This window comes from Leptodactylus fuscus, chromosome 3, assembly GCF_031893055.1.
Source record: "Leptodactylus fuscus isolate aLepFus1 chromosome 3, aLepFus1.hap2, whole genome shotgun sequence".
In the NCBI taxonomy this organism is placed as follows: domain Eukaryota; kingdom Metazoa; phylum Chordata; class Amphibia; order Anura; family Leptodactylidae; genus Leptodactylus; species Leptodactylus fuscus.
The window spans coordinates 74,896,526-74,913,261 of record NC_134267.1 but is presented as its reverse complement, the minus strand read 5'-3'; the positions used below and the strand labels follow the sequence as shown (position 1 = coordinate 74,913,261).

The following is a 16,736-nucleotide window of genomic DNA, read 5'->3' as shown; positions in this document are numbered from 1 at the left end:
CTACATTTCTAATTTAGACCTTTGAGACACAAGCTATATGCCTCCCAATGGTAACCAAGATCTGGAACGAACTTGGTTTTGCTTTGATCATAGGGAAATAAATTTTCTAAACACCAAGATCATTAAAGATGATAACTTGTTTTACACTCTGACTTACTCACACAACTGACCAATCACATTACATTGTTCCCTTTTTTCAAATTGCTACCAAAGTTTCAGTTTGAAGAGGAAAAGGGGACCAAAGGTCCGTTGAGGGAGAACCGCGCACACTGGTATGTTTAGGAAGATGGTAAACCAGGGTCCAATCACATAGGGTTTATTGGGTAGTTAAAAATACAGCATATAGCATGACGCGTTTTGGGCCTTACACTGGCCCTTTCTCAAGTGCAAAAAACGAGAGCAGGTAAAAATTTAAACATTGCTGGTAAAAGGCTCACATCACACCAAGGGGCAAAATTTTAAAAACTGCTGGTGCAAGGCTGAACTCACACCAAGCGGCAAAAATTTAAACAGTGCTGGTGCAAGGCTCAACTCACCCCAAGGGGTTAAGGGCTCTGAGAAGAGAAGACTTACTATAAAACTCCAGTCCTTAAAAATTCCAAAATTATCTTTGAAGAAAAACTTTTCTACATGCCATTCTTCAGCAACTCTCAATAAATCAAATATAAATCTATTGATATTCTAACTCTAATCTATTCATATTCTATTGATAATCTAACATACTATGAGAAAACATAACTACAGTAAATCGTTGACCAGTTTTCATTTTTCAAAATTTGTGATAAGCTAGGAAACAGAAATCAAACTTCAACTCAAAAGAATACACACACACACAGGTTCAATTATGTTACAAGTAGAAGAGTCGCTCAGCAAGTGACAGATGTGGCTCTTTGTGTACACTCTGTCTCACCAAGAAGGCTAACTTTAAGGGTTACAGGTCTAACTTCGACACCCAATATGTGTAGGACGCAGAGGGATCGGAGAGGACAGGGCTGTGGTTGGACAGGTACTCACGCAACATGCGCCTATACTTTTGCCTCCTGGTGACACTAGGCCCCTCAGTGGTGGTAGTTTGGCGAGGGGGTGCCATTAACATGTCCCACACCTTGGATAGTGTTCCCCTGGTGGGTGTGGACCGGATGGCAGTTGTTAGCCTCTTGGAGGAACTCTCCTCTCTGGCGCCAGCGAGGGTTGATGCAAACATTTCCATCATATTCTGCAACAGTTGCTTGTGGCAATACATGTATGCAATTGGTCCTCACCTATCTTCACCTATGTGGATTGTCCTTGACTGTTCTCACCATTCTTCTTCTCTGCCTTTCTGATATTTTTCTTGGCCTTTAACGAGAACTGTCCCTGTGGTCTTCCATTTCCTTACTATGTTCCTCACAGTGGAAACTGACAGGTTAAATCTCTGAGACAACTTTTTGTATCCTTCCCCTGAACTACTATGTTGAACAATCTTTATTTTCAGATCATTTGAGAGCGGGCTGTCCATGCTCGGCGACCATCAAACTTAACTGAACTTGAATTGTTTTTTAAAGAGGAATGGTCCAAAATACCTTCATCCAGGATCCAGGAACTGATTAAAAGCTACAGGAAGCGACTAGAGGCAAAAGGAGGATCTACTAAATATTAATGTCACTTTTCTGTTGAGGTGCCCATACTTTTGCACCGGTCAAATTTTGGTTTAATGCATATTGTACATTTTCTGTTAGTACAATAAACATCATTTCAATCCTGAAATATTACGTCCATCAGTTATTAGATATATCAAACTGAAATGGCTGCTGCAAACACCAAAATATTTAGAACTAAAAATGATTAAGATTATTAGCGGTGCCCAAACTTTTTCATAGGACTGTATCACTTTAACCCCATACTATTCACAAGGGATTATAGGAGAACATGCACACACAGTTTGTTATGCAATTTTTCCTGAACACAGTAATAACTCATATCTATCTATCTATCCTATCTATCTATCTATCTATATATATACATATATATATATATATATATATATATATATATGAACTTTTAAAAAAAAATAATTACTTTTGACATTTTTTTTGCATCTTTTCTCACAAAATATGAAAAGTAATCAAAAGAATCTTATCTGCCCCGATATGGAAACAATAAAAAGCAAAGTTCGCCCCACAAAAATAAAAAAACAACAGAAAATTAGAAATGTTACTCCTCTAAAGAAATGGCCATACAAAAACAATTGATTTTTTTTCTCAAATTGTTTTTTTGTGCTGACCAAATTAGCAATGCATAACAAAAATAATATGAATGAGTTATATCCAGGATTGTACCAACCCATAGAATAAAAGTAACGTAATGTTATTTACACTGTATGGTGAAGGGCAAAAAAATGTTTAAATGTAAAAAGCAATGCCAGACCTAATATAATATTTAATCCATCCAAAAAGAGTTGATAAAATTTTTATCAATAAATTATAGGCACACCAGAAAGGTTTATTACAAAAAGCATCTCAACCCGCAAAAACCCCCCCAAAAAACAAATGTCATATACATGGAGGACTTTGAGGCATTGCCCAGGAGGAATCAGCCTCCTTGGCCCAACTGTCTCCTCCCATTTGGACATATATCTATGGGCAGGAGACTATCTGATAAATAGTGAAAATCAGACCTTTCAGAGAGGTACCTGACCGCCCAAGTAGTGGGATTTACCATGTCCAGTAATCTAAACAAGTCCTCCATTGACCAGGTACAAACCATAGCTGTCATTTGCCCCTCCAGAAGAAGGGAACCTATCAAGGAATGATGGGTATTAAGGGAAACAATACTCCAAACAATATTCCAAATAGCCCTTGTGAATCGAATAGGGCCTAGAGGAGTGGGGGCAAGCAGGTCTATAAAAGAGCATTGGGGTGCACAGCTGCAAGCTACAATTTTTCAATCTTGACCAATTTAGTGTATGCGCAAAGTCACTCAAAATGGGATACAATTGCCTGCAGGACAGTTAAAGGAAGTCTATCATTGATATTTAAAGGGGTTGTCCCATCACAAGGATCCTATCTACACTGCTAGTTTATGTGGATTTAAGACTTTTCCTAAATATATTGCTTTATCAAAACCTCTTTGTTTGGCTACTATCTGAGATTATTCACTTCATTGTTTACACTTTGTTTCCATAACCACAGGCCTGGTGCTGAGCTTATCTCCTCGGTTGACAAGTTATGTAGCTCCCTGCTCTCAGGGAGGGAGGGAGGGTCTGAGTGCTGGGAGCAGCTCTGAACTGTTTATTGTCTCTGCCACAGACAAGTGACGTAGCTCCCTGCTCTCAGATAGGGGAGGGGGGAGGTGAGTGCTCCGGAATTTCTGAGCTCTTTATCTCTTGCTCTTCCATTTATCAGTCGGTTTAATTGAATTTGGCTAATAAGGGCTGAGATAGGGAGTCTGTTACCTCTGTATGTATTGCAAACTGACTCAAATTCAGCTATGCTACATCAGCTTCATACTGTGGTAATTCATTTACAACCAATCCATCATTACTGACTGCAAACATACTGCTATGAAGTGACCTAGCAGAGCATGTGAAACCCCGGCCACCAATGTGCCGAGAAAACCAGGAAGTGAATAGAGCACACAGCCTGCAGGTTGCTGAACAAGCCAGTTGGTAATACCCCTTTAAAGGGAGACTATAATTAAAGGGAGTCTATCATTGGTATTTTTTAATTTTAACTAAACCTATCATTGCGTAGACCTTAGGCTATTGTAGGCATTACTTTTGTTTCAATTATGCTGCCGCGTTTTCATGAAAAAGCTGGGTTTTTCTTATGTAAATTAGTGTTCACGGAGCCCACTTCAGTGGGGTAAGTGTACAGCACATGCTCCGTGCGCCATCTTAGATTTCTTATTACATGAGCAGGTGCTATATGCCTGCTCATGCATGAAGAAGCAAAGAAGAGGAGGCATCAACTATAATCAAGAATGACGCAGGTGTTCAGGAAGCACAGGGGGAACATCCCTATGCTCCATGAGCACTAATTTGCATAAGAATAAACTGTGTTTTTCGTGAAAACGCATGCAACATAATTGAAACGAAAGGTACACCTACATTAGCCTTTTTATAGGCCATATGTATATTGTTTTTCTTTTTTAACTATAATTATGATAGAGTCCCTTTAAAAACAGCATTTGGGAAGTTTATTAACCCTTTCATTATTTCACAGAAAATAAGACAATATGGAGGTGAAATTTAGACATTTCATTTTTTTTTTCAATAATACATTAATTTTGCGCTAAAATTAACACATACACAAGGCATTAAAAAAAGGAAATACATTTCTCAGTTTGTCATGCAATTTTAACTGAGCACAGAAATACCCCACATGTGGATGTAAACTGATACGCGCGGAAGAGAAGGAGCGACACTGGGCATTTGAAAAGCAGTTCTTAATGTCATATGTGGGTATGAACTCCTGTTTGGGCACAGCGACTATTTTGATATTTGGACGTCATGCCACTTTTGCAGAGCCACTGAATTGCCAGCAAAGTGGAATCCGCAGGCATGTGACCTCATTTTGGAAACTACACCCTCAAGTGATGTAGTGAGTATTTTTAACTCTTCAGTGTTTCAGTAATATAATTTCTAGTAATGAATGTGTAGCTGATAATGAAGTACTGATAAGTGAAAACTTCAATTTTTCCAGGGATAAGCCAGTTTACTTCCCAATTTGTTGTGCCCAGCTTGTGTGTGTGGCAGATACGCAAATACCAAAAACAGCTTTTAGAGTATGTATCTCTGGTATAATCTGGGCACAATTTATTGTGCAATTGAATGACAGAGGTCCTTCAAATCTGCACCCTGTTGTTGACCAAACAGCAATTTTTCCCTCATGTATGACAGTATCCGTAAAAATTAACTTAATGTCACATGTGGGTATAAACTGCTGTTTGGGCACACAGCTGGACACAGAAATGAAGGAACAGTATTATTGCAGAGCCCCTGAAATGTCAGTGACACACGACTCCATTTTGGAAACTACACCCTTGAAGAAATGTATCCAGGGCTGCAGTGAGCATTTTTAACCCCAAGAGTTGCATAATTTTTTTTTTACCACACTGGAAGAGGGGATGGGGAGAGAGCACTCGCAATCCAGTCCTGCAGATGAACTTTAGGGATGCGCAGGAAGGCAGACATGTTCTCAAGATAGCAGCATGGCCATCCTTGCACACCATGAGGGCAAAGGGGGAGCCCCAGCGGTTTGGTAACTGATGCTCCTGCAACACAAACAAGAGGGGTTGCAGGTTTCTACTTTTTTCAAGCAAAATCCAATTAAGGTCTATATTTCTCTTACGCTGGGTTCACACCTGCGTTTGGGGTCTCCGTTCTATGGTTTTCGTCTTCTGCATGCCAGAAGACGGAAACCATAGACCGGGTCCGGCCGTGCGCGGCGGTGAGCGTTTTAGGCTCTCCGCCGCGAAACCGGATTTTTTTATCCGGACACAGAGTACTGCATGTCCGACTCTGTGTCCGGATTATAAAACCCGGTTTCGCGGCGGAGAGCGCAAAACGCTCACCGCCGCTCACAGCCGGACATCTCTCTCACCCATTCAAATGAATGGGTGAGAAAGAATCCTGCAGGTTTCCGTATCCTGCCTGTGTTTTAGGCAGGAAACGGAAACCTAAGTACGGAGTGCCGGGCCGCAGATGTGAACGAGCCCTTATATAAACTTTTATTTTATATAAACCCTCAAGATGGTGGGTAATGTCCCCTTCTCGCTACAGGCATTCTTTGATTTAAAGGGCTTGTCCCACGTAGCATACTCACCAGTCTTCGTTGTTGAAAAATCTTCTGTCTTCCGGCTTTGTTGCGTCATTGGTGGGCGGGGTCACATATGCAAAGCCAAGCGCCCTGCGTGCGCGCTCATAGACCAGTCTAGCCTTCACAATGCGAATACAGCGGATGCTGGGTCTGTATTCGCATTGTGAAGACTATACTGGTGTATGAGCGCGCACGCAGGGCCAGCGGCATCTCGTTATTCCGCTCATCCGCCCCCCGGAATAGCAGCATCGCTCCTGCCACTGCTGGCGTCATGCAGGGCAGAAGCATAGCGATGTTGCAGGCACCTGTGCCGGCGTCTGTGCATCTGTTCCGGCGTCTAATCCTCCCCGGCATCCGCCTCTCTATTACAGCGGATGCTGGTCTGCATTGGCGGCCCCTTCCCCCCAGAGGGTATACTACCCCCCCCCTCCAAGCTCGCTCCCGTGCACATAGCCCCTCCTCCCTCCCCCCTCAGAGCAGCAGATACATCACTTGACTTATGAGCAGATAAGTCAAGGGATGTGTCCCAAAAAAATGAATAAAGTAAGATAGTGGGCAAACAAAGCAGTTTTGCTGAAGCAATGTATTTAGGAAAAGTCTTACATTCACATTAACAAACAGTATAGATAGGATCCTTGTGATGGGACAACCCCTTTAAGTTTTGGACTCCCCATCTTCTAAACCCATAACTTTGTTATTTTTCCAGTCACAGAGCTATATGAGACAAAAAAAGAGATAAAAGCACCGAGCTGTATATGGTGACATAACGTAAGGTAAGTGGGTCGGTACAATCCCAGGAATACCAAATTTATATGGTTTTATTTACATTTTAATCCCTTAACAAAAATCCAAAACTGTGCCTTTTTTTTTTTTTTTTTTTTTTAAGTCGCCATACTAAAGCTCTATAGTTTTTAAACCATTAAAAATATCCAAAAGTTTGCAAAAAAATAAATAAATTACAAATAATATTTTGTGGAATGTCTGATGTTTTGCAGAAGCAAAACTGTGCAAAAATTTAGATTTTTTTTCACACTATGGCCTTCACCATATGGGAAAAATATTTCTATATATTTATAGATCAGGCTTTTTAAGACAGGGATTGGGGGATGGATATTTTGTTTATGTTTATTTTATTTTTGAAATCTAGGGAAAGTGTGATGGTGTGATTTGAATTTTTTTTTTTAACTATTTTACTAGCCCCTCATAGGAGGCTTGAACCTGCATTCTTTTGATTGGATGTCCCATAGACTGCAATATAATTGTAATGCAGTTTATGGGAGATTTGCTACACAGCTATTGAAGCTAGTCATAGTTAGGCTTCTTTCAGACGGCAGTGTGTCAGTGATTTTCATCAGGGATTGTGTGCCAAAGCTAGGAGTGGGTTAAAAACACAGAACAGGAAAAACTATTTCTATTATATATGATCTCTGTGTAGTCCCCACCCCTAATACTGTCTCACAATTACTAAACAAAATCACTGACTAAACACTGCCATGTGAAAGCAGACTTATATTGGGTACAGCCATTGTGCCGTTATACAGACTGCCAATTCAATATCTACCTAAAGTTAAATTCACATCTGCATTCGGGTTTCCGTTTTGGGGGGTCCGATTGGGGACCCCCAAACGGAAACCTAATCCACATACAAAAAAAGGTTACCTTAGGAAACCCACGGACCCCATAGACTATACAGGGTCCGTGTGGTTTCCACTCGAAAAGGGTGAAAAATGCAGAGAGAGGAACAGAATCGCCGAACCCTGTACAAGCACCTGCGTGAACCCAGCATAAACTCATCTCAACTGACCATATTTACTTACAGTTAGTGCAAACTTAGACAGGCAGTCTGAAAATATGATAGATTTATCACAGTGGCTGAATAAATCTGGCTTATCGTTAGACTAGTTCATAGTCATACCAACTTTTAGTTTCCTTTAGGTTAGGGCTACATGGTGACTGTAGCTGTTACCCCTGTCACATGACCAAAGATCGCTGTTTAGCTCTGCAACACCATCACTAATGTAAGTGAACAGAGACGCACTGCTACCCTGGGATTTGTAACCAAGGAAACCAGCTGGGACTAACCCTGGCCTAAAGAGTAGAATCCCATATATTATGATTATACTATGGGACAGTATGTCACTGGAAGGCAGAGACTCCTATCAGCAACGATAACTATAAGGGTAAGTTCACACGGGATTTTTTGGATCGGAACCTGAGGCGGAGGAGGGTGTGCCTTCAGGCTGAACTCGGCCGGAAGAAACGGCTCCCGGAAAAAAGACCTGAGCGAATACGACCTCAAAACCCTGACCAAACAACTCTGTGTGAACTTACCCTGAGGCTAAGAGTCCTTCTCCCTACAAACTGTTCATGCCAGAATATCTGGCCAACACACAGACCAAGTTTTGCGGGTCAAACTTGGTTGAATGAAATCAGGTCTTTTTTCCGGGAGCTGTTTGTTCCGGCTCCCTGAAAAAAGAATGGAATGCTCATTCTTCAGGCCGGTTCGCCTCGCGAATCCTCCTGAGGACACACTCTCCTCCCGACTAGGCCCATTCATTGGGCCTAATCCAGAGCGGAGTGCGCAACTGGATGCTGCCTCAGGTTCTGGACCAAAAAACCCAGTGTGAACTTACCTTATTTGAGGCCGCCTCAAGTTCCGATCCAAAAACCGGGTAGCTGCGACTGAAAGCCAGCTGCACACTCTGCAGGAGGGTGTGTCTTCAGGCCGAATCGCGAGGCGGAAAAAAGACCTGAGCAGCTTCCATTGATTTCAACGGGAGCAGTCTTTTTGGTCAGGGTTTTGAGGTGGATACGACCTCAAAAACCTGCCCAAAAAACTCTGTGTGAACTTACCCTAACACATTTTACTAAACACATCAGAGTGGGTCTACACTACTTTTATTCAATGCTTGTTGTTCTCATCCATCACAAGATGAGGGCAACTGACATTAAAGGGATTCTATCATTATGTTCACTGAAGGGTACAAATTCCCAAAATAGGAAGTAGATATAATAAAACTTCACCTTTATTCATATTTGATTAAAAAATAAAAAAGATAAAAACGTTGATTCAGACCATCTTGCATCAGTTAATGGTACAAAAACGTGTATACGATATTGATACACTTGAGTGAGGGACTGGATACTATATGGACTATATCCCTTGTCTATTAAACCCTCACTCCCTACACATCAATAACATACCAAGGTGTAAACCATGCACAGAGTCCTTAGCCCAGTAGATGAAAAAGGCAGCCTCCTTCTCCCCCTGCCTGAGGATACTGGCCTACTGCCACACCAACAGGAAATAAGGTTCAGGTAGAAACTGCCTTGGGTAAAAGAAACTCTGCTCAAAGCACCAGGTATGAATAACTCCTAACCACGCCCTACGCGTTTCATCTCTGATAGAGAATCTTCAGGGGCACAATTTCCAGATATTTCCTATTACCAGCAGCATTAGCTGCATAAACCATTCGTAAGACGGTAAGTGGTCTGACCGCCAGCAGGACCGCTCCACACACAGCGGGAGTGAGGGTTTAATAGACAAGGGATATAGTCCATATAGTATCCAGTCCCTCACTCAAGTGTATCAATATCGTATACACGTTTTTGTACCATTAACTGATGCAAGATGGTCTGAATCAATGTTTTTAACCTTTTTTATTTTTTAATCAAATATTAATAAAGGTGAAGTTTTATTATATCTACTTCCTATTTTGGGAATTTGTACCCTTCAGTGAACATATTGTTTAAAAATAGGATAACGCTATCTGATTTTCAGTGAGTAGAGGATTCTATCATTAGAATTCCTTTTCTAACTTCAGTGTCCCAGGTTACAGCTCTTCCAGCTGAGCTAATCAGCCTGCTGGACAGCTCCTGTGCTGATCTGAGTCTAGTTCCTAGTACTTCTAGTTTCAGTTCCCGCCTCTCTGGTTTGCTTCACCCTGTATTCTAATTGAACTTCCTATATAAACCCAGCCTTGCACTTCTTGCCTTGTGAGATTATTGTGCTTCCAGCCTGTAATCTAGCTTTTCTCCTGCTCTGCTGCAAACTCTGATGCTCATCTTGTGTATCAACCACTGGCTTGCTCCTGACTACGGTATTTGCCTTCCCCTCCAACACTGACGCTCATCTCGTGTATCGACCACTGGCTTCCTCCTGACTACGTTACCAGCCTTGCAAGTAAGTCACCTTCCAAGTAGTAGCAACTTAAAGAGGACCTTTCACCATTTTTTACACAGGCAGTTCTATATACTGCCGGAAAGCTGACAGTGCGCTGAGTTCAGTGCACTGTCGGTTTTCCCGATCTGTGCCCGGTGTGAAGAGCTTACGGTCCGGTACCGTAGCTCTTCTATGGTCAGAAGGGCGTTTCTGACAGTTAGCCAGAGACGTCCTTCTGCCTCGCGGCGCCAATCGCGCTGTACTGTGGAGCGGGGAGGAACGCCTCCTCCCTCCCTGATAATGCTCGTCTATGGACGAGTACTGCGAGCAGAGGGAGGGGGGCGTTCCTCCCCGCTCCACAGCACAGCGCGATTGGCGCCGCGAGGCAGGAGGACGTTCTTGGCTAACTGTCAGAAACGCCCTTCTGACCATAGAAGAGCTACGGTACCGGACCGTAAGCTCTTCACACCGGGCACAGATCGGGAAAGCCGACAGTGTGCTGAACTCAGCGCACTGTCAGCTTTCCGGCAGTATATAGAACTGCCTGTGTAAAAAATGGTGAGTCAATAAGTTTTCCCAGTTTCTTTGTTCTAAAATTAGGTGCCTCAGCTTATACTCGAGTATATATGGTAAGTACATGTTGGAGTAGCCTTTTTTTTTTTTTTTTTTAATCCGTGCCACCATTCCTGAGAAATTTCTTCTTTCTTCCATATGTAAATGAGTTTTCAGACAGCACAGGGGGCGTCCCCTGTGCTGTCTAAAAATTCTCCAGCGACAACTGTGTCTTCTCCAGACTGCCTCTTCACCAGAACATTGGCCGCATCTTCAGCCAAAAGCGCTGACTGCACATGTCCATTGGCCGCCTCAAGTTCCGGACCAAAATACGGGTAGCCGTGACTGCACTGGCATCCAGTCGCGTATTCTGCTCCGGATTAGGCACAAATGAATGGGCCTAGCCAGAAGGGAGTGTCTTCAGGCGGCTGTACTGAGGCGACTCCGCCTGCAAGAATGAGCATGTCGCTTCTGACCGGTCCCATTGATTTCAATGGGAGCCATCTTTTTGGCCAGCATTTTGAGGTAGATATGGGCTCAAAATCATGACCAAAATACCCCGTATGAACTTACCCTTACACAGGCACCCGTTTGGCTACAGAAAAATAGCCAACGGACATGCGCAGTCAGCGCTTTTGGCTGAAGATGCGGCTGATGAAGAGGCGTTCCGAAGAAGAGAGGAGTTTTCGGCCAGTACATCGGACGCCTCCTGTGCTGTTTGAACAAAGGGGAATGCTCCCTTTGTTGTCTGAAAACTCATTTACATATGGAAGAAATAAGAAATTTCTCAGATAAGAAAGGAAAGAAATGAGTAGCCTTTCTTTAAGGCTATTCCGACATGTACTTATTTAAAAAAGGATTCAAATGATAGCATCATTAAAGGGGCTCTATCATTGGGAATATTTCACATCTACCTTTTGTATATAAATCACCCCAGTGGTTTTTGAATGAGCCGTTATTATTCATATGCTAATTAGCCTCTTGGTGCACCACGGAAGTCTGATCGTGCACCCTCTGCCTATTGTTTCCTAGGTATGTGTACAGCACGGGCTGCTGATGATGACTTCCGGCTTCCTGTTTACACACACGGATATGAGACCATAGCAGAGAGGAGTGCTGCTGGGAACTTCCTGTGCTGGCTGGAAGCTAATTAGCATATGTATAAAACGGACTTATTCAGAAACCACTGAGGCAATCAACATACTAAAGGTAGGTGTGAAATTGCCTTTCTAAAAGCTATACATGTCAAATGTAGACGTAACCCCCTCTGACAGGTGTTTGTCTACAGGAAGCACATAGCTACAATTTTATCTGTAATTATGGATAAAAGTACAGGCCCATACATTTCAATGGGCAAATACACACAGCGGTAGTTTGAAACTGATCTATAGACTGCACGTTCGCGAGCATGAAACTTTAGGTGTCCTCACAAGGTAAAAAACAAGTGTGCGTGAAGATAGTGTTTAAGAAAATGAAAATAGATTAATATACTGTGTATAAAATAGAGTAAATATACTGTGATGACAGTATATATCAGAACACCATTTTCAAGCATTTACGAGTATACCCACATCTGAATGTCCACTGGAGGGTGAAAACAAGGTTTGAACCCAGCCTTATGTTATATCTAGAGATGAGCAAGTACTGTTCGGATCAGCCGATCCGAACAGCACGCTCGCATAGAAATGAATGGACGTAGCCGGCACGCGGGGGGTTAAGCAGCCGGCCGCCGTCAAAGCGGAAATACCAGGTGCATCCATTCATTTCTATGGAGCGTGCTGTTTGGATCGGCTGATCCGAACAGTACTCGCTCATCTCTAGTTATATCCTTCATGTCCATTTTCCCTCTATTTAGTACGAAACTAAACTTTTTTTTTTTTTTAGACTTATATATAAATATAGAGCCATTTAATACAGTTAGCGCCCACCCACTCATGAGCCAATCAGATCTCATATTCTAGAGGCCCTTTTCAAAAGAAAAGAAGCAGTGTAATTGGTTGTCATGGGCAACAAGCCTACGTTCCGTTTGCAACATCTTGGCTAAACCTTCCCCTGTAGAAATGATTTCTAGGTTTCAGCTATCTTTTAACACCTAGTAGTAGCATATGCTGAATGCAGAGGTGTGACCTGTCTAGTTACCTGCTGCCATGTCCATGTATTAGATGGAGGCTGAAATCCCCCCACTAGTTACTATTGCTTCCACATATATGGCCGTATGACACTTTCCTATCCAACGGTACGACAAGCCTAGTACCCCCGTAATGGGCTGAGCTGGCAGCAGGCCATGCATCGAGACTATAGGAAACATGACATGACTCTCCTTGACTCACCAGAGCCGTCGGTGCGTGTTCAAGGATCAAGGTGGCCGCACTCCAGCAGTAGCGCTAACGCTTCTTCTTCTTTACTGATGATGATTAACCCACTGAGAACCAGCTACAAAGAAAAAAGAAAGCACGAGTCATGCATTAGGCTTCCTTTCGGTGACCTAGATACCGAATGCCTCATGGCCGTATGGGGGACTGAGGCAGAAATTCACAAAGCTTTAATTGTCAAGCGAACGTTATGTAATTACAACGATGTCAACGTGTCTTCAATGACCAGGGTGAGACCACCGAGGAGCAGTACGGCATTCCTTCTAGTCCGCTGAGCCTCGTTTCTTCACACGGTCCATCTCTTCTTGGTCCATAGGACAATAGAAGATGAGGAGAATCTCCCTGTTGTCTATGGTTCTTTTAGTGCACAGCCGACATAACTTACCGGACGAAAACATGGTGGAGCAGTTGCCGGTAAAAACTGCAGTGAAGGCGCTCCAAATAGCAGCAGCAATGCCGCCAGGGACTCGATGGCTGCACTTCCTGAGCCCGGCTGGGGCTTCACAGCTGCTAATTGATTCACTATAGAAACTCGGTTTTCTGTCGCCCACGCTTCTTCCATCCCCTCACGGAAATAGCAACTTAGCCTGGAAAGCTTCACACATGGCGCAGATACCCTTTCTGAGGGAATCGATGTGGGTTTATGGCACCTCTAGACATTTCATCTCCTTAAGTTTGTCTGGAAATTACTACATTTACATGGTCTCTGTGATGCATAATGCTCAACGTGTTTGAAGGATACCAGAGGGCTGGTTAGGATGGGAAGACAATTAGGATTGTGCAGCTGAAAATATACTGGATATTGTTTATTGATTATGATATCCTATTTCTGTACATTGCTTACTATGGCACTGTTCACACTATGTTTGTCAATATCTCTTGCGGTCATCCTTCATAGGATGACCGCAACAGACACTAACTGTAGCAGAGTAAAGGACATCTATGTCAGTGTCCATTACCATTGACATATGTAAACAGTATGATGGACGCGGTTTACCATCATATTTGTTTATACTGGGAACACAGCGAACCGAGTTTTCCTCTATGGACTTTCTATTATAACTATAGGAAAACTGCCAGCATTTCCATAGGTATAATTGATATCCTGTGATTTCTAAAAATGCAGTGGTTTTTGGAAATCACAGCATGTTCAAAATGTACTTTTTCCATACGGTGTTTTTGGGATTCACTAGTCCCGTGCACCTTGCGTTGACTGTACAATGGCATGTGAGGCCCCAGCCTGTAATGGTTATAGATGACAATGTATATTGCTTATGTGCTATAACAATATACAGGCAGAACAGGTGTATTCCTATAATTTCAGGAGGGAGTTTTCAAGGCCCTGATATTCGGGGAACAGGAAGTGCCAGACCCCAGTACTTCTGGAACTGAAGTGCTAAGGCAACACTTTTCCAGTGACGTTCCACCAACAGTTCAACGTCTGATGAAAACTCAGATACCTTTTAATCGGTTAATGACCATTTACAGCCAGCAGTCATGGTCTCTGAGGACTCGCCAATAGTAAGAATACGGCCGGCACTTCAGAGACCCCTTGACGGGAAGCGGGTGTTAGCTGTTACTGAGAGATAAGGCTCCATTCTCACGGAGTAACGCGCCGCTCATTTAAACACGTGTCAGAGCGCAGCGCTTTAAAACAGATCCCATTGACTTCAATGGGTGCCGGCTTACACGTGCTACACATTGAAATCAATGGGTTACAAAGCCTCCCATTGATTTCAATGTGTAGCGCGCGTAATTCGGCACCAATTAAAGTCAATGAGATCTGTTTTGAAGCGCCGCCCTCTGACACATGTTTACGTGTCTAAATGAGTGGCGTGTTACTCCGTGAGAACGGAGCCTAACACCCTGCTCCATAACGAGTAGTCGGAGCTCAGCTTTAACGTTTTAACCCCTTGGATGCCGCAGTCAAACATGATCGCCACATCTAAGGGTTTCCACCCACACCAGCACCCCTCGCGGCAAGATCGAGGAGTGCCGGTAAGTATAATCTGCAGCCCAGGGTCTGGCCAGTGATCCTAGGCTGCCTGTGGTCCCCAGTACCTGGGTGATTCTGCCGGGACCAGAGGAAGTCAGCCTATGCTTCTGCAGACTTTAGACTGCAAGACAGGTGCAATCTGTATCTTGCAGTCTATAATACCGAATCAGTAATGCTTTGATGAAATCATCACTGATTCCAGTGTCCTAAAGGGACACATGAAAAAGTGAAAAAATATAGTGTATTAAAAAAAATTTATAAAGCCCCAAAAATCCCTTTTTTCTATAGAAAATTATATTTAAAAAACCTAAAAATTAATAAAACTGCATATTTGGTATTGCTGTGTCCATAACAATAACACATTAAAGAGGCAAAAATGTAAACTTATGTGTGGGTATACAATCATGTCCAACAGTACAAAACTACCACACAATAGATTAATAAAACATAATAAATTGTATTAATACCTACTAAAACAGTAGAATCACATGACATATATGAGAGACAATTACATAATACAATTCTGTTGCTATAAGCAAGTGGGGGTAGACAAAACGACATAGTACCAACTAGCCAGTAATAGGTAGAAAACAGATGGCCAATAACAGTTACATGAAGTAGGAATGGTCCTGGATAAGAACAACAATATATAATAATGTATGGTGCAAAATGCACCTAACCATTGACAGCAGTGTGACAAAGCCAGGAACCCAGTATCTCTCCTAGGTGGTATAACAATACAGTGTTACCATCTTACCTACCAACAAGAAAGGAAATTTTTAACACAGTTTTGGATTTTTTTTAAGAGGTCAAAATGTAAATAAAACCATATAAATTTGGTATCCCTGGAACCGTATCGAAACACAGAATATAGGGGACATGTCATTTTGGCTGCACAGTGAACGCCGTAAAACCAAAGCCCGTAAGAAAGTCGCAGAAATGCATTTTTTTCTTCAAATCCACCCCATTCTGAATTTTTTTCCTGCTTCCCAGTACATTATATAGAATAATTAATGGTGGCATCATGAAGAAAAATTTGTCCCGCAGAAATTAAGACCTCATATGGCTCTGGGAGTGGAGAAATAAAAAAGTTATGGGGTTTAGAAGGAGGGGAGTCAAAAACGAAAATCAAAAAATGCCATCGGCGGGAAGGGGTTAATGTACACAGTGAAAGTCGGGGAAAAAAACCCACCAGAAGTAATGTTTATTTGCCATCTCACCTTAGAAAATATGCTTAAAGTCATATGTACCAATAAAAAGCACAGGTTGTCCCGCAAAAAATAAGCCTCCAACCAATGCTGTCAACTGAAAAATAAAAATGTTACGCATCTCCGAAGATGACAATGCAAAAATAATTGATTTATGTCCCCAAATAGGTTTTTCCTCTGCAAAATTACTAACATAAATAAAATATATAAATGAGGTATCGCCATAATCGTACCAACCCACAGAATAACGTTCACATGTGACATACTGCATGAAAAAAAAAATTAAAAGGTAAAAAGCAATGCCAAAATTGATGTTTCTTTTTAATCCACCCAGAAAGAGTTAATATAATTTATACAATAAGTTGTAGGCACTCAAACAAATGATGCCACTAAAGAATGCATCTCATCCCGCAAAAAATCACCCCTCATCACTAGAAAAATAAAATATAGCTTGCACAATGCAAGGACAAACCCCCTAAAAATTGCTAAATCATTAGAACGTAGCTGGTTGCAGCAGGAAGAGAATGTACAGTATAAGCTGTGCAAGTGTATATTGGGGTACACAGCAGATTTAGGAAATTAAACTAAAAGTGACCCCCAGATTGACCCCCCCTCCCAATCATAGGTGCTATTGGGAGATAGTAGGGA

General features: G+C 42.3%; 1 protein-coding gene across 2 annotated transcripts in view; it reads right to left on the bottom strand.

Annotated features, from left to right (window-relative positions):
• The window catches only part of GNG4 (G protein subunit gamma 4), a 78,236-nt gene extending 64,693 nt beyond the window's left edge, over window positions 1-13,543 (bottom strand). Inside the window, exons 1-2 of one of the 2 annotated variants that reach the window (XM_075267813.1) lie at window positions 13,270-13,543; window positions 12,843-12,945 (exon numbers count right to left, since the gene is read on the bottom strand). Coding sequence is in view for 1 of the 2 variants with exons in the window: in XM_075267812.1 (XP_075123913.1) it covers window positions 12,862-12,945; window positions 13,270-13,446 (261 nt within the window). In the remaining variant the exon portion in view is untranslated. Of the gene's footprint in view, window positions 1-12,841; window positions 12,946-13,269 lie in introns of those variants that run through there. The other variant, XM_075267812.1, reaches the window with a different exon arrangement.
• Between the last annotated feature and the right edge of the window lie 3,193 nt (window positions 13,544-16,736).